The sequence below is a fragment of the Quercus robur genome, chromosome 11 (assembly GCF_932294415.1).
Source record: "Quercus robur chromosome 11, dhQueRobu3.1, whole genome shotgun sequence".
Lineage (NCBI taxonomy): Eukaryota > Viridiplantae > Streptophyta > Magnoliopsida > Fagales > Fagaceae > Quercus > Quercus robur.
In genome coordinates, this window is record NC_065544.1 from 56349673 (window position 1) to 56377531 (window position 27859).

The following is a 27859-nucleotide window of genomic DNA, read 5'->3' on the forward strand; positions in this document are numbered from 1 at the left end:
GAAGTTGAAATGCAAAAGAAATTTATTTTGGCACATAGAATACATAATATTGATATGTTCCAGCATTTGCATTTTGGTTTATTGAACACTAAGTACTAACATTAGAGACTGCCAAACACGATTGATCATGAAGAAATTTGTCCACCATTCCAGATTTTCTCTTTGATGCATACTATATATATCCTCTACGATATCATGGGTTACCAGTTGTAAGCTAACAAGAAGATTATTCCATAGAAGTGTAGCAAGAGATTCTTACATATTCATATATACAACCTCAGAACCAGTGTTGTAACATAGAATCAGTTTACTTATGGATCCAGTGAAACTAATATCTCACCAGGTTACTTTCAGAATTTTTAGGACTAATTGCATTGAGCTGTATTTAATATTTAGTAATTGTTTAATCAGATGCTGATGTAAAAAAACTATTCATTGATGCAGCCAGAACCAGAGACAAGTTAATTGCATTCCACATTCAAGAACACAAAAATCTAATATAAGTTAAATTCTAGAAAAATGAAGAAAAAGAAGAAGTGACCACAGTACCTCAGGCATATACTTGAAAGTGAAACAAACCAAACTTCATCAAGAACTTGTTTTGATTACACTCCAGCATTCCACTGCAAGCCACAAGCTACATACTTCATCAGTTTCAAAACTCCAATATCTTCTTCAAACCATGCCGAAAGATGTCAGGATAAAGCTTGAGAGCATGCAACTATAAATTATTAGTAAGGCTTTAATTTGCCCAAACACTGGCTGAGTCTTGGACGCATACAGTTGCCCAAGAAGATAAGTAGCCATTCCCATACGCGTTAGTTTTTCTTTGTCTCATTCATTTTGTCATTGCCTTACTTGGTCACATAAAGAAATTGCTTGAGGTCTTCCAAGTTGCGTCGTCGTCTTGCTTGTTTTAATTTGGTTGAAAAGGTCTCTACCTGTTTTGTATGAGGTAATTTTGCAGGCGAGCATAATTTTGGGAGAGAATAAAATTCTGTTTTGTATACATGACATGTACGCTGCTCAGAAGTTTCTTTTTTTCTTATTAATTTATTTATACATATATAATACCAAAATAACATTTCTCCAATTTTGGGCACTACAACCAAATCCCTTCTTCCAATTGGAATAAAAACAGTTTCACTGGGAATAAAGTTTCTCTCTAAACTAGTTTGAAAAGAAATTCTTCAAACTTCTCATATATTTCTTTTATGAGTGTGAATTTTGAAAATCTAACCGTTGAATTTTATGTTTCTTATGTTATTAACATGCATATCAAATTTTGTTCAAATTGGATATTATTTACTATTTGATCAATTAACTTATTTTTTACATATAACTTTAGATTACAAAATCTTGAAATTATAACATTTTTTTGATGAAATAGTAATTGATCTTTGATTTTCTTAAAATTTTGTAAGCATTAAGGATGTAATAAGAATCTGCAATCTAAAGGTTAGATTTTCAAAATTCACACTCAATATAAATATATATGATGAATTTGTAGGGTTTCTCTCCAAACTAGTTTGGAGAGAAACTTTGTTCTTTCACCGGTGATCCAACATGTTTTTAAAACTTAAAAAAAAAAAAATGGTTTAGAGTTGTTTCCTTTTTTCTTTTTCTTTTTTTTGAGAAAAGGTTTAGAGTTGTTCCCTAATGCAAACTCAAGTGACAATTATAATGTCAGTGCCACATGTTAAATTGTTTTAATGTTAGTTGTTATTGATTTTAATTTGAAACTACCACTAAAATTATTTTTCTACCCCACCAATAACAACTCGTAACAACCTGCCACATAAGATTTTTTATGAAAATGTTGTGAACAATAGCATTTCTCTTTTGGATAACGCCATATATATATATATTCTTAACGCTATTCAATTACAATGACTTCAAGAAAGAAATTACAATGCAAGTGAACTAAAAGATGAATGATTGAAATCTTTTTATTATTACTTGAATAATGCAAGAAGCAAATATTTTAAGATATTAAATGATAAAGTGTGAAAAGCATTTAGACATGTATATATACATATGTATGAAAAGCATTTATAAGTGTGGAAACTGTGAAGATGAAGTATAAAAAAAAAAATTAACATAAATTATGGATGCCTAGGTTTACTTTTTAATGGTCTATATCCAAAATAAACGAGTTTTCAAAATAAAAAGTAAAATAATCAAATTTATGGATGTCATCTATTAAAAATTATGGATGTTCCAGATTGATTACTTGGAACAAGACAGATTTTGGGCACGTGGGGAAGTAGATTTCTCAGTTGCAGAAACACTTAGAGTGGCTTGAATTGCAACCAACAACAAGGGAGATTATTCATGAATTAAGAGAAACAAGGGTGCAGCTAAATTGCTAGTTGGACAAGGAAGATGCAATGTGGAAATAGCGTTCTAGACTTAATTGGTTTAAGGAGGGAGATCGTAACACCAGATTCTTTCATGCTAAGGCTTTAGCAAGGTACCAAAAAAACGTGATTGAAGGCATTTATGATGAGGCAGGTGTATGGCAAGATGACAAGAGTGTAGTTGAGATGATTTTTAAAGACTACTATTCGGAGTTATTTGCTTCAAGTAATCCAAACGAGTTCACCGATTTATTGGAGGCAGTTCAACCAAAGGTCACCGAGAGCATGAACTTAAGCTTGCTAAGGGAGTTTCAATCAAGTGAGGTGTATCGAGCTTTAAAACAAATGTACCCTTTAAAGGCACCTGGCCCTAATGGGATGCGCCTCTATTTTTTCAGCAATTCTGGCCTACGACAAGTGAGGTGGTTGTCAAAACATTGTTAGATTTTTTAAATTTTGGAGTGTCTCCACCAAATTTTAATGATACCCACATTGTGTTAATTCCAAAAACTAAAAATCCCAAAATGGTGACAAATTATAGGCCAATTAGCTTGTGTAATGTGATCTATAAATTTGCATCCAAAACTCTTGCAAATAGGTTGAAGAGAGTACTTCCATCCATTATCAGTGATACACAGAGTGCCTTTATGAATGACAGATTAATTACTGACAATGTACTGGTTGCTTTTGAAACCATGCACCATATAAGTCAGAGGAAGGTGGGAAGTGTAAGGGAGAAGGCCTTAAAGCTTGATATGAGAAAGGCATATGACAAAGTTAAGTGGGTTTTTTTGGAGAAAATTATGGAGAGATTGGGCTTTGCCCCTAGATGGAGAGGGCTCATGATGTAGTGCATTACTTCTATCATATATTCTATCAGGATTAATGGCAAACTGAGTAGAAAAAATTACCCCCTCGAGGGGCCTCCGCCAAGGTGATCCTTTATCTCCCTATCTCTTTTTACTTTGTGCTGAAGGACTTTCTGCATTAATTAAAAAAGCTATTTTTGATGGTTCCATGGAGGGGGTGTCTGTTTGTAGGGGGGGTCCTAGGTTATCTCATTTATTTTTTGCAAATGACAATATTATTTTCTGTAAAGAAAGAACCACGGAATGTGAGACCCTACAAAAGATCTTATAGGTGTATGAGCAAGCTTCAGGGCAACAGCTTAATAGAACAAAAACCTCCCTATTTTTCAGCAGCAACATCACTAAGGAAGTCTAGGATGAGATCAAGTCTAAATTCGGGGCATAAGTGATCAAACAACATGAGAAGTACCTGGGGTTGCCATCATTGGTGGGAAGAAATAAAAAGAATACCTTCAAGGAGATCAAAGAAAAGTTGTCCAACAAACTAGCTAGTTGGAAGGAGAAATTACTGTCAAAGGTAGGTAAGGAAATCTTAATAAAAGTAGTGATACAGGCAATTCCAACGTATACCATGAGTTGTTTTAAAATCCCTAACTCTCTGTGTGTTGAAATGATAAGCTTAATAAGGAATTTTTGGTGGGGTCAATGTAAGGATGAAAGGAAGATTGTGATGCCCCAATTTGATTGATTGTGTGATGTGTGTGAGTGTGTGATAAGTCCCACATCGGATATTTATTGGGTAGATTTGAGATTTATTAACAACTACAAAGAGTCTCAATTATGACTAGTCCTTTTGAGGTATAGCGCAGATGTGACTAGTACTTTTCCTTGAGTCATTACATATGGTATCAAAGCCGACCCGGTAACCCTGTGTGGGCTCAGAGACATTACTCCACAAAGTGGGCCCTAACGAAGATGTTAGAGATTTAAGTGGGGGAGATTGTGATGCCCCAATTTGATAGATTGTGCGATGTGTGTTGGTGTGTGATGAGTCCCACATCGGGTATTTACTAGATAGATTTAGGATTTATTAACAAATACAAGGAGCCTCAATTGTGACTAATCCTTTTGAGGTATAGCGCAGATATAGTTAGTGCTTTTCCTTGGATCGTTACAAAGATGGCTTGTATAAGTTGGGATAAGCTATGTGCTCCAAAAGCTAAAGGTGGCATGGAGTTTAAGTAATTAAAGCAGTTTAACCTTACTCTCTTGGCTAAGTAAGGATGGAGATTACAAAGGGGTGGTGATTCTTTAGTGTATAAGGTGTTCAAGGAGAAATATTTCCCTAAATGTGACTTTGTAGAAGTAGGTCTGGGCAACAACCCCTCTTATGCATGGAGGAGTATCATGGCTGCACATGATGTGGTTCGGAAGGGTCTTCAATGGCAAGTGGGGAACGGATTTAGAAGGACAAATGGCTACCTAATCTTTCTTCATACAAAGTCACCTCTCCTCTCTCTACCCTACATGAGGATGCACGGGTAGTGGAGTTGATTGATTCCAACAGTGGGACGTGGAAACATGATGTATTGAATCAGGTCTTCTTACCCCATGAGGTTGAGATCATAGGCGAAATTTCTTTTAGCTCCAATCCACAGGAAGATAAGCAAATATGGGCTCTAACAATGTCAGGCTTATTCAATGTTAGGAGTGCCTATTGGACTGCAATGGAGGAGGTGCCCAAAGGTGGAATAGCCAGTGCTTTGAATGATAGTAATCAAATGAAATTTGGGAAATACCTATGAAGTAGAATATCCCTCACAAAGTGCAACATTTCCTGTGGAGGGCATGCAAAGACATACTGCCTACGAAAGAAAATCTAAAACGGAGGAAGGTTTTGGTGGATAGCTGCTGTGAGGCATGTTAGATGGAAGCAGAGTCTTCAGGTCACTTGTTTTGGCATTGTTCTAGTGCAAAGGAGGTATGGACGGTGTCCAAGCTATTTTTTAGGCAGATGAATCTACATTTTTCTTCTCTTATGGATCTTATAAGGTACGTGACTATGGTGGTGAAATGGGAGAATGATTATGTAGAGAAGATAATTATGATAGCATGGGCGATGTGGACTAATAGGAACAAAGTCAGAAACGGAGAAGATAAGAAGAGCAATGGAGGTTTGGTTAATTCTGCTCTAGAATACTTGAGGGAGTATCAGCTCTGTTGCGAGAAGCCAGTAGTTGCACCGATGAAGGAGCAACCAAAATGGCGCCCACCACAGCAAGGAAGATATAAGATTAACGTGAATGGCACAGTGTTTGCTGCACAAAAGGCAGCTGGGGTGGGTGTATTGATCAGAGACGCTGAAGGAAGGGTGGTTGGGGCATGCAGTAAGAAGATTATGGCACCGTTAGGAGTTGTGGAGGCAGAGGCAAAGGCTTTTGAGTTTGGTCTTTAGTTTGCAAGGGACATGCTTATTCACGACTTGGTGCTCGAAGGTGACTTGTTGGTGATAGTGAATGCCTTTAAGGAAGCTTCACCACCTCCAACCTTGGTTGCTGCTGTGCTATACAATGTGAAGTCAATTTCCCATGAGTTCCATAGTGTGGAGTTCTCTCATATTTGTAGGCAGGGCAATAGACCAACCCATTTATTAGCTAAGCATGCTTGTGGCATTGTTGATCTCTCTGTTTGGATTGAAAAGAATCCTTATTTCCTATAACAAACTCTTCTCCATGATATTAATGTTGCTTTTCATAGTCAATAAAAGTATTTACAGTCTTTCCATTAAAAAAAAAAAAAAAAAAATCGTATGAGAAGCATTCATAAGTGTGAAACCAAAGTATAATATTAAAATTGACATAAATTATGGATACTTAAACCTATTTTTTAATAGCCCATAGTAAAAATAAACTAGTTTTCAAAATAAAAGATGATATTCTCTAAAGAGTGTGTTGTTTAACAATGACATGATCTTTATAACAGGTGACATGTATAAATAAGTAAAATAATCAAATTTCGATGTATATTCTCAAATTGAAACAGAGTACTAACCATCGTGTATCTAAAATTAAACACAATTATTAGATTATGTTTTCAAGATATTAGATTATGAAATATGGTTTCAAGATTGTAATTTTTTTATCTATTTTAATTCTTTGTCTAATTAGCTATCCAATAGATCATTTATAATTTTGTTCTCTATTTTGGGGTGTTTATATTGTGTGGAAAAGAAACTTGTGTATTCATTTTAATTAGATTTTCAAATAGTAGACTAGACTCTTTTGTGTTTGTGTTGTTTTGTTTTGTCTAGCCATGCTAAGATTTGTATGATTTTATTATTAATGAACAAGTATCAATTTGTTGATATGAGCATTTTCTTGACATGGGTGAATCCAAATTAATGTATTTTACACTAACTAATTTTCTATTTGCTACATGAGTTACCAAGGGCCAAATACAAGATTTCCAAAAAAAAAAAAAAAAAAAAAGCATGTGTAAAGATGACACATTTTACCCAAACTTTTATGTTAGGATGTGTTTAGATATCACTTATTTGCTGAAAATTGAAAATTTATTACTGAAAACACTGTAGCAAAATAAATTTTAAAGGTGTGAATAATACTGTGGAACCCAAATTTACCTAAAAATATATGTTTTGTTGAGTTTGGTGGTACATTCAGGATCCGTTTGGATACAATTTATTTTGCTGAAAACTGAAAATACTGTAGCAAAATAATTTTTAAATGCGTAAATAGTACCATAAAACCTATTTTTAATATTTTTTTTTTGAATAAAATGAACGTGGGTCATGTGAAAATGGTATAAACATTAAACAGTGGACAATATGTAAACAGTACTTTTTTTAGAAACTATGTAAACAGTATTTAACAGTGTTAATTGTCCCCTCTGAAACGCGCGAAAAAAAAAAAAAAAAAAAACGCAAAAAATGCTGCGCTGACCGGGCAAAACGCCCAATCCAAACGCACGCTTATTCTGACTTCAAAACAACTACTGTTCAACAATCAGCCAGCCCGCCACTTTCTGTATTAAAGATGAAAGACAATTCAAATTGATTAACACGGTGTATGGGCTTGGATCTTAGTATTTATTTTTTGTATAAAAGAAAAATATAGATCTTAGTATTAATTCAATGAATATGAGAGAAGGTTGGAAAGTGTTCATATAAAACTACACAACTTTTTCTGGCTTCTGCTTCTCCTCTTTAATCTTTAGTCCAAAAGATCACTAGCTACAACGAAAATGGTTACTATCATATCAAATGGTAGAAGTTCAATCACCGTTTTCATTATCCTTTGTTGCATCCTTTTGCATCTGGCTGATATCCAAGCTGCAACACCACCCAGCTTCTCGTTTGATAATTTTAGTCAGGCAGAGCATAAGAATAGTTTTGAGTTTCTAGGCGGTGGTGCCACTATTGATAGTGAAGCCCTTCAGATAACCCCAGACACAACCGAGAATGTCACCAACCTCCTCGATCGGTTTGGTCGCATTATGTATAAACATCCTTTCAACATGTGGTTGTCTGATGAAATTCAGGCCTCATTCAATTCCAATTTTGTCATCAACATATTTAGAATGCCGGCGTGGAATGCTGGTGAGGGACTTGCTTTTCTCATTGCTCCCGATCTCTCAATCCCTGATGCTAGTAATGGGCAATGGCTTGGCCTCACCAATGCTACCAACGATGGTAACCAAACCAACCAGATTGTGGCCATAGAGTTTGATACCGAAAAGCAAGACCACGATCCTAATGGCAATCATATTGGCCTCGACATCAACTCTGTTAATTCAAATGCGACTGTCCTTCTTGATATCGAATTATCCCCAGAAGTAGGCACCAAATACAGCGTCTGGGTGCAATACAATGGCACGTCGAAGGTGATGGAGATTTACATGGTGAAAGAAGGCCAACCCAAGCCTGAAAAGCCTCTTCTTAACGAGACCATAAACCTGAAACAATTTGTGAATAAAAAATCCTACTTTGGGTTTGCTGCTTCTACAGGTGATCCACAGGTTGAGTTGAATTGTGTATTGAAATGGACCTTGGAGATTGATAACCTACAAAAGAAGAGTGATTTGCTTTGGTTGAAGATAGGTGCTGGGGTTGGAGTTCCATTGGTGACATTGTTGATCCTATGTGGGGTTTTATATTTGAACAAGAGAAAAAGAAGAGGAAGAGGGGGTGATGAGGAGTCTATGGTGCTTGGCACACAGTTGAGATGGTTGCCTGGGATGCCAAGGGAATTCAAGTACAAAGATTTAAAGAAGGCCACCAACAACTTCCATGAAAGTATGATGCTGGGTCAAGGTGGTTTTGGTGTTGTTTACAAAGGAATTCTGCAGGACAAGGATCATAAATCCAGTACTGAAATAGCTGTCAAGAAATTCTCCAGAGACAGCGTTCAAAGCAAAGATGATTTCTTGGCAGAGCTCACCATTATTCACCGTCTCCGCCATAAACATCTCGTTCGCTTAGTTGGTAATTTCCCTCTTCATTCTTCTTTATTTATTTATTTGTTTTTTTATGTCATTCTAATATTCTAGACAACTTGCAATTCCAATTTCATGAAATTATTCAAAGATCATCACAAGTTTATCTGCAAAGCAACAAAAAATTGGATTTAAAAGAAACATTCAACATTCAAAACTGCATTTCTCATTTGTCAAATTAAGGAACTTTCGCAGAAGAATTAGAAGGTGTGCTTTGACTTTACAACCTCCTGCGAATGTACTTTTAGGGTTTTCTTGTTAGAAAGAATGCAGATCTCTCTCTCTCTCTCGGTAGAAGAAAGTGCTACTATTCTTTAAATTATTTGTTTCTTGCCCTACTTGTTTGCATAATTCATTTCTTCTCATTTGCAGAACCTGTCCTAGCTATAAGATGAGACTGTAAAACCAAAATGAATGCTCTTACGTGCTTAACAAATGGATGCTAGCAAATTCAAATTTAAACTATAATCATGGCAACCGAACTTTTTTCTGATAGTAACCCAACTAATTGTATTCAAGGCATAATATTGATTACAGAGAAGAATGTTTCACTAGTGCTGTATCTTTATGTACCAAATTATCAGTTGTAGCGAACAGTTGAAGTCAAACAATATGACATATACTACTCAAATCAATTGCATCAATAGTGAATATATGACAACCGTTAAGATACTTATGTGATTGAAGACATATAACATTATATCAGCACCTGGTTCACTAAGCTGCCATATTGCTACAATTATTTCTTTTTTAAAATATATGAGTTGCTCAATTGATGTGCCCTGCTTTTGTATTGGCTTGATTAAATGCCTCATTTATCCTCTGATCTCCTCTCTAATATATTCGGTCTTGGTTCAGGGTGGTGCTACGAGAAAGGGAAGCTACTACTTTTGTATGACTTTATGCCAAATGGAAGTCTTGATAAGCACCTGTATGAGGCTTCCAACGAGAACACTTTGAATTGGAGGCGTCGGTATAGGATACTAGCTGGTGTAGCATCAGCATTGCATTATCTGCACAATGAGTATGATCAGAAGGTAGTGCACCGCGACCTCAAAGCCAGCAACATCTTGCTGGACTCCGATTATAATGCTCGCCTGGGTGACTTTGGCCTTGCCCGAGCCTTGGACAATGAAAGGAACTCCTATGCTGAATTAGGATTAGCTGGAGTTCCAGGCACCATGGGTTATGTTGCTCCTGAGTGCTTTCACACAGGGAGGGCCACCCCAGAATCTGATGTGTATGGTTTTGGAGCAGTGGTGCTTGAGGTCGTATGCAGCAGAAGTCCCGGGATTAGTATCAATCACCATCAACGTCTCTATTCACTGGTTGATTGGGTTTGGATATTACATCGTGAAGGCAGCATTGAAGAAGCTGTAGATGAGAGGCTTGGCACTGATTACGTGGTTGATGAAGCAAAGACGCTTTTACTTTTGGGGCTCGCATGTTCACATCCCATTGCCAGTGAGAGGCCACAAACGCAGGATATTTGCCAGATTATATCTGGAATTATGCTGGCCCCTAATGTGCCCCCATTCAAACCCGCATTCACATGGCCTTCGATGGTTACTGCGTGCAGTAGCACTGACAGTACACTTACTAATACAACATTTTCTTCCTAAGGTTGGTTTGTAACATGGATTTTGACATTATAGCTGAAGGCTTCCTCTCATCCCTGGAGTGTGTTAGCCTTATTACCAGCATGTCCTTGTTAGATTCAAGCTTCCAATATGGGCCAAGTGGGTCTTCATTTCCGCCTTTTTTTTTTGGGGTGATAAGTAAATATGATTCATTTTCCATGTAATCTTCTTCTTTCTTCTTTCCTTTTGTAATTATTTTGGGGTCAGAATTTCCCCCGTGTTCAAGTCCATGAAATCCATTATATTTCTTTCAGTTTTAAACATAATTTTAATTGTTGGACTTTTATTATGAAGTTGGAATGCAAAAGAAATTTATTTGGCACATAGAATACATCATATTCATATGTACCAGAATTCGCATTTTGGTTTATTGAACACAAGTGATTCTTACAAATTCATACAACCTCAGAACCAGTGTTGTAACAATAGAATCAGCTTACCTATGGCTCCAGTGAAACTATATCTCACCAGGTGACTTTCAGAATTTTTAGGACTTATTGCATTGAGCTATATTTAATATTTAGTAATTGTTTAATCAGATGCTAAAGTAAAAAAAAACTATTCATTAATGCAGCCAGAACCATAGACAAGTTAATTGCATTCCACATTCAAGAACATAAAAATCTAACATAAGCTAAATTCTAGAAAAATGAAGAAAAAGAAGTGACTACAGTACCTCAGGCATATACTTGACAAAAAGCAGACTTCATCAAGAACTTGTTTTGATTACAATCCAGCATTCCACTGCAAGCTACAAGCTACAAGCTAATATTCTTCAGTTTCGAAAGAGTCCAATATCTTCTTCAAACCATGCAGAAAGAAGTCAGGATAAAGCTAGAGAGCAACTATAAATCATTAATAAGACTTTGCTTCATGAATGCCATTTATTAATTTTCTTCACCTGTACCCAAACACTGGCTGAGTATGGTAGGTAAGGAGCCATCCGCATTAGTTTTTCTTTGCCTCATTCATCATTTGGTCATTGCCTTACTTGGTCACATAAAGTAATTACTTGAGGGTTGAGGCCTTCCAAGTTGCGTCGTGGTCTTGTTTTTTTGTTGAAAAGGTCTCTAGTTGTTTTGTATACATATAAAGAAATTCTTTTATAGTAATATTTATTTTTATTATAATAATATAATACCAAAATAATATTTCTCCAATTTTGGGTATTACTGCTGAATCCATTCTTTTAATCGGAGTAAAAATGGCTCAACCTATGACAACTTATTTTTTAAAACAAAATTCAAAATTGTTAACTTGTTTGTTTCGGATTTTACTGGGCAACCTGTGACATAACCTGTTTTTTAAAATTGTTTTATTAAAATAAATCTCAAGTTGTTAACTTGTTTGTTTCGGTTTTTATACTGTACAATTCAAACTCAATTGACAATTATATTGTCAGTGCCATTTATTTTTTATTTTATTAATTAAAAAAAACAGTAATATACTTTTTTAATGCTTTTGGATAACCGCCATATATATATATATATATATATATATACACACACAATGACTTCATGAAAGCAATTAAAGCCTTTATTTAATTCCATGTTTTTCTCACTTGAATAAAGTAAGAAGCAAAGATTTTTAGGTATTGAATGACAAAATGCATCCAAGATAATAAATTTGAAATTGTAGACTTGTATGAAAAGCATTTACAAGTGTGATCCCGAAGTATATCAATAAAATTGACATAAACTACAGATGCTTAGGCCTATTTTTTAATTGTCCATAGCCAAAATAAATGAGTTTTTAGAATAAAATTTATATGAGAAACATTCACAAGTTTGAAAAGAGTGAAGCCAAAATATATGAAATTGACATTATGGATATTTAGCCCTATTTTTCAATGGCATAGAGCCAAAATAAATGAGTTTTGCAAAATAGAAGATGATGTTCCTTGGAGTGTATATTGTTTAAAAATGATATGATATTGATCATATCAGAGAACATGCATAAATAAGTTAATCAAATTTTGCATTATATTCCCAAATTGAAATAGAGTGTCAACTACTGTGTATTTAAAATTAAACACAAATATTAGATTATTTTGAAGATATTAGATTATGAAATAAACTTTCAAGATTGTAATTTTTTATCCATTATAATTCTTTGTCTAATTAGCTATCCAATAGGAAATTTGTGATTTTGTTTTCCTTTTTGAAACGTCAATATTGTATGGAAATGAAACTTGTGTATTTGTTTTAATTAGATTTCAAAGGATAGATTAAACTCCTTTATGATTGTGTTGTTTAGTTTTGTTTAGCAATGCTAAGATTTGTATAATTTTATTATTAATGAACAAATATCAATTTGTTGATATAATCATTTTTTTTTATGAGAAACGATATGGGCAATTTCTTAACATGGGTGAATCTAAATTAATGTATTTCACGCTAAATAATTTATTATTTGCTTCATGACTTAACAAGTGGCAACTAAGGTTTTCCAAAAAAAAAAAAAAAAAAAAAAAAAATTGTTGATTGACCTAGCCTGGCTCATTTAAGATGTCACGTTTACCTAAACTTTACCCGACCGGACCCGACCCGTTTGCCACGCCTAGAAGTATCTATTTAATCTGACTTCAGAACCCCAACTTTTCAACAATCAGCCAGCCCGCCACTTTCACTTTCTGGAATAAAGATGAAAGACAATGTCAAATTGATTAACACGGTGTATGGGCTGGGCTGGGCATGAATCTTAGTATTTAATTTTTGGTACAAAAGACAGAAAAAATAGATCTTACTATTAATTCTATGAATATGAATATGAGAGAAGGTTGGAAGGTGTTCATATAATCCCTTTCTGCAGTTTTTTTAACACCTTTTCTGCTTCTCCTCTTTAGTCTTTAGTCCAAAAGATCACTAGCTACTAGTAGCTACAACAAAAATGGTTACTATCATATCAATATCAAATGGTAAAAGTTCAACCACCGTTTTCATTATCTTTTGTTGCATCCTTTTGCATCTGCCTGATATCCAAGCTGCAACACCACCCAACTTCTCGTTTGATGGTTTTAATCTGACACAGGATGGGGATAGTCTTGAGTTTATAGGCAGTGGTACGAGTATTGATAATGGAGCCCTTCAGATAACCCCAGACACAACCAACAACGACCCCAGCCTCCACAACCAGTTTGGTCGCATTATGTATAAACATCCTTTCAACATGTGGTTGTCTGATGAAATTCAGGCCGCGTTCCATTCCAATTTTGTCATTAACATATTTAGAAACACGGCGCCAGCATGGAATGCTGGTGAGGGACTTGCTTTTCTCATTGCTCCCGATCTCTCAATCCTGATGCTAGTTATGGGCAATGGCTTGGCCTCACCAATGCTATCAATGATGGTAAACAAACCAACCGGATCGTGGCCATAGAGTTTGATACCGAAAAGCAAGACTATGATCCTAATGACAACCACATTGGCCTCAACATCAACTCTGTTAATTCAACTACCACTGTCTCTCTTGATGATTATAAAATTGAATTATCTCCGGAAGTACCCACCAACTATAGAGTCTGGGTGCACTATAATGGCACGTCGAAGGTGATGGAGGTTTACATGGTGAAAGACGGCCAACCCAAGCCGGAAAAGCCTCTTCTTAGCAAGACCATAAACCTGAAAGAATATGTGAATCAAAAATCCTACTTTGGTTTTGCTGCTTCTACAGGTAATCCACAGATTGAGTTGAATTGTGTATTGAAATGGAGCTTAGAGATTGATGATCTACAAAAGAAAAGTGATTTGCTTTGGTTAAAGATAGGTGCTGGGGTTGGAGTTCCACTGGTGACATTGTTAATCCTATGTGGGGTTTTGTATTTGAACAAGAGAAAAAGAAGAGGAGGAGGGGGTGATGAGGAGTGTAAGGCGCTTGGCACACAGTTGAGATGGTTGCCTGGGATGCCAAGGGAATTCAAGTACAAGGATTTAAAGAAGGCCACCAACAACTTCCATGAGAGTATGAGGCTGGGTCAAGGTGGTTTTGGTGTTGTTTACAAAGGAATTCTGCAGGACAAGGATCATAAAACCGGTACTGAAATAGCTGTCAAGAAATTCTCCAGAGACAGCACTCGAAGCAAAGATGACTTCTTGGCAGAGCTCATCATTATTCACCGTCTTCGTCATAAACATCTCGTCCGCTTAGTTGGTAATCCCCTCTTTATTCCTCTTTATTTATTTATTTGTCATTCTAATATTCTAGGCAACTTGCAATTCCAATTTCATGAAATTATTCAAAGATCATCACAAGCTTTTCCTGCAAAGCACCAAACAATCTTATTTAAAGGAAACATTCAAAGTTGTTCGAAACTGCATTATTCATTTGTCAAATTAAGGCACTTTCGCAGAAGACTTGGAAGGTGTGCTTTGGCATTACAACCTCTTGTGGATCAACCCCTTGAACTTTTAGCTTCTTCTTAATATTTAGAAAATAGAGAAAAGGCAGAACTCTCTCTCTCTCTCTCTCTCTCTCTCTTGGTAGAAGAAAGTGCTACTATTCTTTAAATTATTTGTTTCTCTCGGTAGAAGGAAGTGCTAATATTCTTTAAATTATTTGTTTTTTTATCTAATTTGTTTGCATAATTTTTTTTTCCTATTTACAGAACCTCTCCTAGCTATTAGATGAGAATGTAAAACCAAAATGCATGGTCTTAAGTCCTTAACAAGAGGATGCTATCAAATTCAAATTATAGTCCCGGAAGCCGAACTTTTTTGTGATAGTAACCCAACTAATTTTTCAATGCATAAAATTGATTAATGAGAAGAATGTTTAACTAGTGTTGTATGTTTACATATTCTGACAAGGGCAAAAAAATTTATGTACCAAATTATTAGTTGTACCAAGATGTAGAAGTCAAATCATATGACATATACTACTCAAATCAATTGCATCAATAGTCCATATAGGACAACTGTTATGATACTAAAGTGATTGAAGACAAATAACATTATATCAGCATCTGGTTCACTAAGCTGCCATATTGTTATCATTATTTCTTTTTCAAATATATTAAGGCTCCATTTGGTAGAGTTGTTAAACGACTCTTTTTCAGTTTTTAAACAACATTACATATATTTTCACATACCTTTCCACCCACACGTATTTCAAAAAACTACAAATAACATTACTTAAACTTTTCTACCAAACAGGTCCTAAGTATCTCAAATTCTCAATTGATGTGCTCTACTTTGTATTAGATTAAATGTCAATTTTAATCCCTGATCTCCTCTCTAATATATACGGTCTATGTTCAGGTTGGGGCTACGAGAAAGGGAAGCTACTACTATTGTACAACTTTATGCCAAATGGTAGTCTTGATAAGCACCTATACGAGGCTTCCAACCAGAACACTTTGAATTGGAGGCGTCGGTATAGGATACTAGCCGATGTAGCATCTGCATTGCCCTATCTTCACAATGAGTATGATCAAAAGGTAGTGCATCGTGACCTCAAAGCCAACAACATCCTACTGGACTCCGACTATAATGCTCGCCTAGGTGACTTTGGCCTTGCCCGAGCCTTGGATAATGAAAGGAATTCCTATGCTGAACTAGGATTAGCTGGAGTTCCAAGCACCATGGGCTATGTTGCTCCTGAGTGCTTCCACACGGGGAGGGCTACCCCTGAATCTGATGTGTATGGTTTTGGAGCAGTGGTCCTTGAGGTTATATGCAGCAGAAGTCTTGGGATTAGTATCAATCACCATCAGCGTCTCTATTCATTGGTTGATTGGGTTTGGATGTTACATCGCGAAGGCAACATCGAAGAAGCTGTCGATGAGAGGCTTGGCAATGATTATGTGGATGATGAAGCAAAGAAACTTTTACTTTTGGGGCTTGCATGTTCACATCCCATTGCCAGTGATAGGCCTCAAACGCAAGATATTTTCCAGATTATATCTGGAACTATGCCGGTCCCTAATGTGCCTCCATTCAAACCCGCTTTCACATGGCCTTCGATGGTTACTGCCTTCACTAGCAGTGACAGTACACTTGCTAGTGCAACATTTTCTTCCTAAGGTACGTATGTAACATGGACTATGACGTCAATGCAGAGAGCTTCATCCATCCTTGCATTGGTGACATTAGAGTGGAGCTCAGGGAAGAAAACGCTTAGCCCCTTTTTCATGTAACATGGACTATGACATTATTGCAAAAAACTTAGCCCATTTTGCATTATCATGCGATCTTGTTACCTGCATGTTATTGTTAGATTCAAGCTTCCAATATGGGCTTGGGTCTTCATTTCCTTCTTCTTTTTTTTTTTTTTTTTTTTTTTTTTTTTTTTTTTTTTTTTTGGTGATAAGTAAATATGATTCATTTCCCATGTAATCTTCTTCTTTTCTTTTTTTGGTTTTTGTTTTGGGGGTCATAATTTCCCCGCAATCAAGTGCAAGAGATTTGGGCATGTTTGGTTGGTTAGTTCTAACCAACATTTTCATATTTTAAACAACTTTTCACATATTTCAATATACTTTTTTACCCACCGTATATCAAAAACACTCAAATAACATAACTCAAACTAACCAACCAATCAGACCCTTATTCTTGTTCTATCATTCTTTCAGTTTTATACATAAGTTTAATTGTTAGCCCTTAATATGAAGTAGGAATACAAAAGAAATTTATTTGGCAGATAGATTACATCATATTCATATGTACAACATTTGCATTTTGATATATCGAATGGAAGTACTAATAATAGAGATTATGCAGGACACGATTGACCATGAAGAAGTCTCTTGACATGCATCCTCAATGAATCTATGATATCATGGTCTGATCTCCATGTGATCAGGAACTAGTTCATTAGCTAATTCATAGTAATGCATTCACTCGTATTATCTTCCTGAAGAGCTCCATGAGCTTCATGTGATCAAGGGGTGGTACTGTTTGTAAAACCCCTGAACACCATAAAAACCTTCCTTTCTCTTATTCCTAACAACCACAAATCAAGCCATTTATTTCACCTATCAAAATCCTAAAACTTGACATACTTTCTTCTACCAAATAGCCATCAAATAACTCATCAAATTACCTTTAATTTTCTATCACAAGTCACAACCTCAACCCTTTTTTCAACAAATCTAAACCTAAAATCCACAAATTCTCTAATCCCTGAACCCACCATAACCATGTAGACACATCCCCTAGTTTGTCCTCTGTCATCCAGACATGTAACTGCAGACATACATATGCCCTTGATTTCTTGAATCTAGATTGTTCATCTTGTACTTGTCTTTTTTTTTTTTTTTTGAGAAGTACATCTTGTACTCTGTCTAGGAGCATATATAGCACAATTAGTTTGTTCTCTTCAAAACCAAGCACTACACAAAGTTGAAAGATTTTATTGATATTCATACTCAAGGCTTGAACCACCATGGGATACCTGTTATAAGCTAACAACAAGTCTATTCCATAAAGTGTAGCAAGAGATTCTTACATATTCATACAACCTTAGAACCAGTGTTGTAACAGTAAAATCAGTTTACTTATGGATCCTGTGAAACTATAAATCACCAGGTGACTTTCAGAATTGTTAGGAGTTATGCATTGAGCTGTATTTAAAATCCAGTAATTGTTTAATCAGGTGCTGAAGTAAAAAACTATTCATTGATGCACCCAGGACCAGAGACAAGTTAGTTGCATTCCACATTCATGAACATAAATCTAATATACAAAATTAAAATAAGCTAAATTCTAGAAAGTTGAAGAAAAAGAAGATATGACCACAGTACCTCAGGCATATCCTTCAAACAAACCAAACTTCATTAAGAACTTCTTTTGATTACACTCCAGCATTTCACTCAAGCTACAAGCTATATTCTTCTGTTTCAAAAGTTTGTGCCTTGACTCCAATCTCTTCTTCAAACCATGCCGAAAGAAGTCAGGATAATCAATGACTTCATCAATTTGTCTCCCCATTACCTCCACCAGAAACTTGATCCGAGGTTCTAAAGAATTCCGGACGCTCTTGATCAAAATAGGGGGGAAACCAGTTACCAAGGCTGCTATCTGTCCATCTCCAAACCCACACCTCTTAAGAAAATCCAAATTGGGTTTCAGGACCTTGTTCACATCTCTACAGAGAACTTCAGGGAAGTTCATTGCCACTGTTTGAAGATCATGCTCTGTCAGACCTACTGATCTCAGAAACTCTGAAGTAGGGCGTAGCCTTTTTTCAACACTATAACCCATTATAAATGGGTTTTTGGCCATAACTTTGCCAACCATCCCATCTCTGGCAAGGCCAAGACTAGCAAGAAAGTCTGCTATCTCTGTTAGCTTGGATTCAATGCTGTAGCTGATGAGCCTGGGGTTGAGCAATATCATCTTTCCAAGTTGCTTTTCAGGGACGCCCAGTGCCTGAAAGAAGGCCAGAAGCGGACAGAGCTTCTCTTCCACACTGTGGGAGAGTATGTGAGGGAATTTGACTATGGCAGAAGCAACTTCATGGGGTTTTGTACCCAGCGTGGAGAGGCACTCAACCATGGGAACAAGCTTCTCATGGAGACCTAGTGTAAGTATCTTGGGGCACTTTGAAACAATGGAAGGGAGCTTTCTCTCTTGAATGCCGATGCTTTTGAGGTAAGCCCAGTTTTCGGAAGCTCTCTCTCTTTGAGCACCCTCAAGGCGCTTGCACTTTTTAAACATTTCATCGATGCTTTTATCATCAAAACCTCTATCCCTAAAGAACCACATAATGCTGCTACCATGTTGACTGCTGCAGATTTCCATAACCCCCTAACAAGATGTGACATATATGTAGATCAATAGATGCTAAACAAACAACCTCTACAAGTCAAAATAACTAATCAACGTGGTGTACACTACATTACAAGTTTTAGTTGTAAAGAGAAAAACATGCCAAAGGAGATTGACATATTATTATTATTTTTTTGAGAGGAGCCAAAAGGCCTAAAAGAGATGATTAGAAGCAATTCTTTTACCAAATGCCAAAATGGGTAGTTAAAGTCACACTCACACTCCTTTAAAATCCCAAAAATAAAAACAATAAAAAGAAAGAAGGAAAGAAAGGCCTAGAGTTGATCGGAAGCAGAAGCATTGTCAAAGTAAACATTTCTATGTATAATTGAATAGAACCAAACAAATGGCGAATTGTAAGAAGGGTTGAGAGCAAGTGAATGGATATGAAGAGTATGAAAGGAGAAGCAAAGAATGCAATTTTGTTTTTCAGTAGTAGAAAAGAATCTCTAACTAGTCTATGGCTGACCCCAAAATTTTATGACCAAGGATTGGTTGATGTTGTAGTAGTAATAGTAGAAGCGAGATCATGGCAGTCAGTTTCTAGCATGTTATCAATGGAGACGAGAAACATAGAATGTTAAGCTTTTGATTCCTTAAGAAAACAAATAACTGAAACTAGCATATAGCATTGGAAGAGGAAGAGGATACATATTCCTAGGCTACGAGATACAGATACAGACACAGACACAGACAAAGTAGTAGTAGTAGTAGAAGAGTAGAGCATATATGATTATGAAGAAGAGAGGCGCTTACCTTACCTTAATAATAAATGAGAGCTTTTTGTATCATAAGTCCATAACCGGCGGAGGCAGTGAGAATGAATTGCTTTGCTGCCTTTCCTCCCAATTCCCACTTCCCACTTCCCCTACTTGCCTTGCCTTATCTGTTGTTCTCTATCTGTACTATCTTTCAAATTTTTTTTATTTTACCGTAATTGCCCTCCTTCTTCGAATAAAATGACTGGTGTATCCTCCTTCCTTTTATTCCACTACTACTACTACTTTGGCCTCTCTCTCTCAGTCTCAGTGGAAACACTCTAAAACCCCAAACCAAAATGATAAAAAAAACTAAGCTTTAAACCCTAACCTCCTCGATACCTCATTCATTTCATAAACAACAAAATAAAAATGGCATCAGTGCAGCAAGGTCGGATTTTGAAGCTGATTTCAGAGTCCCAAACGGAGGCACTTTGGCTGAAACTACGCCGTTTCAGTTCTAGCTCTCTAGAAGATGAATCAGCTATCAGAGGACAACAACGACGACGACGACGACCCTTGAGATCGGAGGAGGAGGAAGATGATGACTATTCTAGCCAACAACAACAACAGCGTCCTCCAGAGCCCATTCCAAACAGGCCTTTGAGACCCCAACGCAACCCCAAATTCCAATCCCAATCCCAATCCCCATTTCAAAACAACAAAACAAGAACATGGGGTAATGATGTTAATCCAAATCCATCTGAAAACAACAGCAACTTCGATTTTCTTGAAAAATTCAAACTTGGTCCTGAAGCCCCTTCGTCTTCTTCTCCCAAACCCCAACAACAACATGGCCAAGTAGAAGAAGCGAACAACGCAGAAACGCCTCCTCCACAAGACGCTGAGGAGATCTTCAAGAAGCTAAAAGAAACGGGTCTGATCCCAAATGCTGTGGCTATGCTCGATGGTCTTTGCAAAGACGGCCTTGTTCAAGACGCCATGAAGCTCTTTGGTTTGATGCGCGAAAAGGGTACTATTCCTGAAGTCGTTATATACACTGCTGTTGTTGATGGCTTCTGTAAGGCACACAAATTCGATGATGCCCAAAGAGTTTTCAGGAAAATGCAAAACAATGGTATTTCTCCCAATGCCTTCTCTTACTCTGTCTTGATTCAAGGTCTTTTTCAGTGTGACCAGTTGGACATTGCTATTGACTTTTGTGTTGAAATGTTGGAAGCTGGCCATTCACCAAATGTGCAAACTTTTGTTGGTTTGGTAACTAGATTGTGTTTGAAAATGGGAGTTGAAGAAGCCAGGAAAGCCATTACAACTTTAACGAACAAGGGTTTTTTTGTTAATAAGAAAGCTATTAAGGAGTATATGGACAAAAAATCTGCACATCCTCTTGTTTGGGAAGCAATCTTTGGCAACCAAACTCCTGAGATACCATTTCAGCATTGACTTTTGTTGTTCATTTTGTAAGTTTTTCTTTTTAATATATGCTTCCTTGGCTTTGTTTTAGACAACCCAAATGTGAGAGACTACTTGTGAAGAACATTCAGTGTCATCAATGCAAGTTCTCTGTGTTACTTGTGGTTTATTTTTCTTATACTTTTATGTGGTTGATGGAATGGAATTATGTTGATAATGGGTGTTTTAATTTGTGCTTTTCATTTCTTTATGGTTTAATGGCATGGTTTCTTTGTACTAGAGCTGGTTTTCTTCCAGCAACCAAATTAGTAGCAGTAGACAGTAGCATCCTATAACAATCCTCTGAATTTCTTCATGCTTAACCTTCCTTCTTTAAAAACATCTGAACAATATAGATGCCGAAGCCCATGGTCACCTAATACATGTGCTTCTCCACTTAAGTCTAGCCTGCTCCAGTAATATGCATTCCATACTCCTCAATGTCTCCATCCTTACGAATGATCTAGTTCAGATACCCAAAAGAGATGACTCTTTAATACATATTATACCATCAATTTTCACTTTCCTCTGATCCCTATTTCTAGTTTTATATAAATCGCAGTTCATATACTTAGTCAAGCTTCCTATGATCATCCTCAGGCTAGTTGATACGTTCTAAGTTCAAGCCATTCAAAATATGGAACAAAAGTGAAGTATTTTATTTATTAATTAATGTTACAACGAAGTCAGCATTCATTTCAAGTGAATATTGTAATGGATGGGTGGCAAGAGCGGTGGTGGTTTGAGTGTGATTGTTTGGTGGTGGAAGTATTGGTACATGTGAATGACATGAGAGGAAAGAGGCGGTGGTGATCCTAGTAGTACTAGTACTAGTAGTGATGCAGGGCAGAAGGGTTAGATGTAGGTTCTTCAGAAATTTAGCACTAAATTAGGATCATTGATGAGATCTTGAAGGGTTCTTGAATAGGGTTTAATGTTAAGTGTTTAGGTAGGGTTAAGTACCAAAAGATTGAATTTTTTTTTTCCCCCCTCAATAATCAAGAATTTTTTATTGAAACAAGCTGGAAGGAACCAGCAAACAAAATACAACCAAGTTGGAATACAAACCACAGAACTAGAAGCCAAAACTGTGATAAACCAGCAACACAGACCAGCAAATATGAAGCAAGTAGCTAGGAAACCAGCATCAAGCCACACAGCCTAGTACAAAGCAGGCAACAAACACCTTACACTACACTACTATGCAATTGGTCTACAAGATTTGAGGCAAGTCACAGAGACTCCCCATCCATTGCAAATCTGCAGATTTCTAGAATTAGGGAAGGGCCCTTGAATTCAATCCTGGCTTTCACGTTCTTCCTTTTTTTTTGGATAAATAACGATATTTCTTAAATCAAAAGCTCCAAGTACACTGGGAGTGTACATGGAAAGGATTACATCAAGATCGGAAATTACACTGATCAAGCATAACAAAAAATTTAGAGCAAGAAAAAGAAGTGAAAACAGAACACCAAGCAAATAAAGAGTGGCTTTCACATTCTTTCTAATGTCAGTAATGAGCTGCTCCTCTGAGCTGACTTTATTCCCAAGCAGGATCGCATTTCTTTGCCTCTATACATGAAAAATCACAGCACTAAGCCCCAACCTACACGACATAACAAGCAAGCTCTTGCCTTTCCAATACATAACCACCTCATTTTGCTAGTCTAGCCCTGGTAATTAATCTGTCCTACATAGCTAACCAACAAATGTAAGCCTGAAGAGGGATTCTTTGAGGGAATCAGACCAATTTCTGCCAAATAATCACTGGTGCTTTGATGGACTAGCCAGGGATAGACTAGCCAAACAGGGGGTTTGTAGCGATACCCCCATTTGATGGCTACTTGGTGTCAAAATAGTGAATAGAAAGAGACACAAGGTAAGATAAATACTAGGCAAACCAATCACGCTTAGGAAAAAGAATGCAAACACACCCTTTAAGATTAAAATGAAGGGCTGAATTTTTATTGAATTCAATGTTTATATTTCTATCATTTATTGAATACTTAGGCTATTGCAATACTATTCATAGAAGGACTAAACCTCCTAAATTACCATTTCCTAGAAAGACTAGGACTCATAATAATTATTAAAAAAGTAATTAAGAACTTCTCAACAAAATAGAAAAAGGACTCAAAATGTAAAATAAAACTTGTGGGTTTATACAGCCTACTATAGCACTTTGCAGAAAATCTGAAATTACCAAATTACCCCTATTTATATCATTATATGGTGCCAAGAAAGTCCAATATTGAAACTAGAACACAATTCTTGAATCTATTAGGATTTTGTAATGTTTTTTCTTGGAATTCTTTGTTGGCTACGTCAAGTGGTACTAATGTCAATTTGAAGGCGGAGTAGGATGCTGAAGGAGGGGGGAAATTATGTAGTACCAGTAGTACTGAAGCACGATACAAATCATGTTATTTTGCCAATATATCTGTCCAAGTGAGCTTGTTTCTGAAACCATTCCTCTTTAAGCATTCTTTGTAGCCTGTGGGTTATTATTTCTTTTCACACACACATAAAAAGACTACAAGTTGGTTTTTTTTTTTTTGTTCCCCCCAGTTGATAAGTTACCCATGCACCTCATGGGTTTTGAAACTACTACCTCACCCTTCACCCATTATTGCAAGAGGAGGAAATGCCATTTGAGCCAAAGCTCATTGGCCACAAGACTATAAGCAGTTATTTTGGTAATACAATGAAACTGATGATCGGAGTTCTGTGAAGTATTTTAATTGTTGAATTAATAAAATTACCTTAACAGCAGGTGAATAGATAGTCAACAGACTCAACACATTCTCTAGAAATCTTAGAAATTGTTTTTCGTTATAATGTGAAATAGGTGACTGTTGAACTAGTTAAAATGTTAAGTTACCCTAGGGAGAGATCTGGAGGAATGGATATATAAGAACACTGATGAAGACATAACCTCTTTGTAGAAAGCCTAGGACTTCATCACCATGGGGGTGATCCTGCCTTGAATTTACGCAACCTTGTTTTTATCCTAAATCTTGAATGCATGATATCGGCATTTTGTTGTAAGATATGCATCATTACAGAATAACTGGTTCTATATCATGGCTACTTAAACTTTGGCCCTTGTTTTTAATGCATGGAATTTTCCTTTTGAAGTATTGTAAAATAAGGTACTTTTTGGAGCTGGTTAGGTTGAAGCCTGCACTGAACCCAACTGCCTTCTTGTATTGCTGTATTAATTGAATTTTTGAGTTGTAGATACATGTCAAATATTCAAGCTCTGCGAAATCCCTGCAAATAGTTTAAGTTTCAGGGGCTGTTATAAAGATGCTACTATATAGTTCTGTTTCCTCATAAACAATCCTGTAATATGTTTGGTTAGAAACTTAGAATTGTGATTTAAGACACTAACATAGAAGGTTGACATGATGAGTGGTTTGGAGGGAGTGCCTTAACAGAGTTAGTTTCTGGTTTGTTTTTGATAGCTGAGGATAAGGATAATAATTCTATTTATAATTTGTTGGGTGCTACAGATGGTAAGGTGACCAGATGGGGGGATATTAATAATATTAGTATTGTACAAGCTGATTGGGATATTGAATTTATTGATTCTTTCTATAATCTATTTTACTCAAGTTTTCTACTAGATGAAGGGGTTGAGAGATAGTTAATCATAATGGTAAGTTTTTGATCCTACTATAAGGCATTCAGAATATCTAGCAGGTAAACAACTTCCGTGAAAGAGTTTTTGGCTAAGCAGGGCTGTTTGGTAGACATGTTTAAATACATGTTTTTAGTTTTTAAACAACATTACAACATTTTCACACACTTTTTCATCCACACGTATTTCTACACATGTTTTCAAACACATGTACCAAACACCCCCTGCAAGTTCCTGAGAAAAGTAGCATTTAGCATTAGATCATTGGGAAGGATAAAAAAAATTAAATAAAACCTCAAAATTTGATGCAGGACAAAAAATAAAATTAATGCAACACTGAATTAATACTTATCAAAAAAAAAAATGCAATACTGAATTAATAAGAAAATTAAAAACAACCTAGGAATCAACACTTGTGCTCTCTACAAACCTAGGACCACTCTTCTTTTTTAGCTCAGATGGAAATCCTAATTTACTGAACCTAATGTACTACCCCCACCCCTTCACACCTAGGACCATTGGAACTTGGGTTCTCAAATCCCACAAGCCTTTGAGGCTTGGGGAAGTACCACTTTACCCAACATGGGCGGTGGTAACCTAGGACCACTCCTTGGTTATTAACAAATATTTTTGTTAATAAGTGAAAGTTTAATCAATAAATTATTGAATTTTTTTTTTCTTTTCCAAACATTTATGTGATTGTATTATAATTTAGGTTTGTCAATTAAATTCAATTATATGGTTGCATTGATTAATGCAATATAAAAGAGTTACCTTCTTTCTCAAAAAAAAAAAAAAAAAAAAAAAAAAAAAAAAAAAAAAAAAAAAAAAAGAGTTACCTTCCCCCACAAACATTTATGTGATTGTATTGACCAATAAGCTATATGGTTGAATTTAGTGAAAGAACTTAAGGTACATCACCGAAGAAATTATATAAAATCTTGTATTAAAAAAAAAAAAAAAGAAAAAAAAAAAGAAGGAAATAGTTTCATTCCGTTGCAAATTTTCTCCCTCTACCTGGTCTATCTAAAGAGTAAGGAACAAGTGCAGATTCAAGGAGTGAAGATGTCCATAGCCTTTTTTTTTTTCCCATTAATAATGTATTTTTTACTTTTTTATATAAGATAAAAATTATACTTTAGCCTAATTTAAGTGTATATGTACGTAAAATTCCCTTTTAGAGACTTGAACCCTGATCCTTGTTCCCTATACCCTACAAGCACTTATACTGTGGAGTAACTATCGCACCAAGGGTGTGCAGTGGTATAATGTATTTTTCTTGTTTACCTTACTTATGACATAGTTTTTTTCTTCATTAATATACTCATATATGGCATGTTATATACTTATGTTATATAATAATAATATTGAGTATGTATGTTATTTGATTTTGAATTAATAATTTGAAACGGTACCTTAAAATAGACTGATATTGGAATGTTCCATTCCAATGGGAAAACTTGAACGACGTTTGAAATGATATTTAGAGCATTGGACTGAAATAGACCAAAGTGGACTGAATGGTCTAGAATAGACCAAAGTGGACTAAAATAGACTGAAATAGATGAATGAATTGAAATTAGCTGAAATGATACATTGATGTGACTCAAAAGAAGTGTAACAATAATAAATATTATATTTCAGCTTTTAAATATTATATAAATTAACAAAAGGGTAAAAATTAAGTACAATTCTTTATATATTAAACTTTAAGCTTGTCAATTAAATTTAATTCTTTAAGGATACGAGACTCCTCAAATATCTATCAGAATTTGGCTCACAACACAGAAAGGATTTTGTGGAACCCATTCTTATCTTTGCAGCCAGATTGGATTGAGAGAAAGGGAGGGGGAGTAGATCAAACTAACCATTAAATTTGTTTTTATTTTTAGATCTTTACATAAGTGGATAGTTTTTGGATAGTCTGTATGAGTTTGTTCTTTTTTGAGATCTTTATGTAAGTGGATACGTCTAGTAGGAGTCGTGTCTCGCTCTCACATTAACTTTATTGATCCAGCTCTCCACTTTTTCATACACATTTTTATATAGAAACAAATATACACACAAAAGAGAAGGAATAGATTCCGAACACAAATTTAATTGTAAAAAAAAAAAAAGGTGGTTTGGACCTCGTAGTATATCTTAAATGACCTACAGTTCTCTTTAGGCATTGCTGCACGCTTTGGTCAGATACAGATGATATGATTCTTACTATTGACAATTGACAAAGCCCTGAGGTGAGGAAGTATTATTAGAAGGGAGTTGGTTGGTTCTCTCCGGTGAGTCCTCCGCTTGTTGTGCGTACCACATGGTCGATTATTGTTTAATTGAAGCGAGAAAAGTGAAGAAGAAGAAGAAGAAGATGCATGAGATCAGCATGATACATCTCCCTCTTCGATCAAGAGACTTTAATTTGAATATGGTAAAGTACCCACTCATTAATTTAAATGCCAACCACAACTCACCAAAGCCAATTCTCAAGATCTTTGTGATTTGGTCGGTCTTTTTTATATATTTTTTTCTCCTCTCCAGTTTAAGGTAAGTCAAACCTAGGCAACAAGGGAACTGTCTCATTACAGGTGTGCTGGGTGCCCCAGTTTTTATTCTCTCTATCTAATAATTCATTACCAAATAGTCTATATATATTTGTGATAAAATTATTTATTTTAAAATTTTTTTTTTTATACTTTATCAATTATAGTACACAATGCATCTATTTTTTAATAATTTTTTTTACTTATTAATTTATAAGGAAAAAAGAGACGCTTAATTTATGGAGTATATAGTAAGAAACATAACAAATAGGTTTTTTTTTTTTAATGAATGACTTGTGAGTTGAGTCAAATTTGTGGTTGGCAAACATCATTTTAAAATACATGTTTTCAGTTTTTAAATAATATTACACGCATTTTCACACACATTTTTCACTCACACGTATTTTCAAAAAAACTGAAAACTGT

General features: G+C 35.7%; 5 protein-coding genes across 6 annotated transcripts; 4 read left to right on the forward strand and 1 right to left on the reverse strand.

Moving 5' to 3' along the window:
* The first annotated feature begins 7310 nt into the window (after positions 1-7310).
* LOC126705677 (probable L-type lectin-domain containing receptor kinase S.5) lies at positions 7311-10587 on the forward strand. The gene is made up of 2 exons (XM_050404798.1): positions 7311-8669; positions 9539-10587. The coding sequence occupies exons 1-2, from the start codon at positions 7430-7432 to the stop codon at positions 10300-10302; spliced, it is 2004 nt and encodes a 667-aa protein (XP_050260755.1). The 5' UTR covers positions 7311-7429; the 3' UTR covers positions 10303-10587.
* Positions 10588-13209: 2622 nt separating this feature from the next.
* Positions 13210-14741, forward strand: LOC126705288 (probable L-type lectin-domain containing receptor kinase S.5). Its single transcript, XM_050404177.1, has 3 exons — positions 13210-13469; positions 13628-14469; positions 14524-14741. Exons 1-3 carry the CDS (start codon positions 13210-13212, stop codon positions 14739-14741), a joined length of 1320 nt encoding a protein of 439 aa, XP_050260134.1.
* A 764-nt stretch (positions 14742-15505) lies between these two features.
* On the forward strand, positions 15506-16366 carry LOC126705679 (probable L-type lectin-domain containing receptor kinase S.5). Its single transcript, XM_050404800.1, has one exon. The coding sequence runs from the start codon at positions 15524-15526 to the stop codon at positions 16337-16339; it is 816 nt and encodes a 271-aa protein (XP_050260757.1). The 5' UTR covers positions 15506-15523; the 3' UTR covers positions 16340-16366.
* Positions 16367-17914: 1548 nt separating this feature from the next.
* LOC126705430 (transcription termination factor MTERF6, chloroplastic/mitochondrial) lies at positions 17915-20000 on the reverse strand. 2 transcript variants are annotated; one of them, XM_050404433.1, is made up of 2 exons: positions 19847-20000; positions 17915-19064 (listed from the first exon to the last, which is right to left on the reverse strand). In XM_050404433.1, exon 2 carries the CDS (start codon positions 19056-19058, stop codon positions 18060-18062), a length of 999 nt encoding a protein of 332 aa, XP_050260390.1. In that variant the 5' UTR covers positions 19059-19064; positions 19847-20000; the 3' UTR covers positions 17915-18059. The 2 variants fall into 2 exon arrangements, with proteins under 2 accessions (XP_050260390.1, XP_050260391.1); XM_050404434.1 differs by having other exon boundaries at positions 19842-19980.
* Positions 20001-20075: 75 nt separating this feature from the next.
* LOC126705429 (pentatricopeptide repeat-containing protein At4g38150) lies at positions 20076-21386 on the forward strand. Its single transcript, XM_050404432.1, has one exon. The coding sequence runs from the start codon at positions 20216-20218 to the stop codon at positions 21245-21247; it is 1032 nt and encodes a 343-aa protein (XP_050260389.1). The 5' UTR covers positions 20076-20215; the 3' UTR covers positions 21248-21386.
* The last annotated feature ends 6473 nt before the right edge of the window (positions 21387-27859 follow it).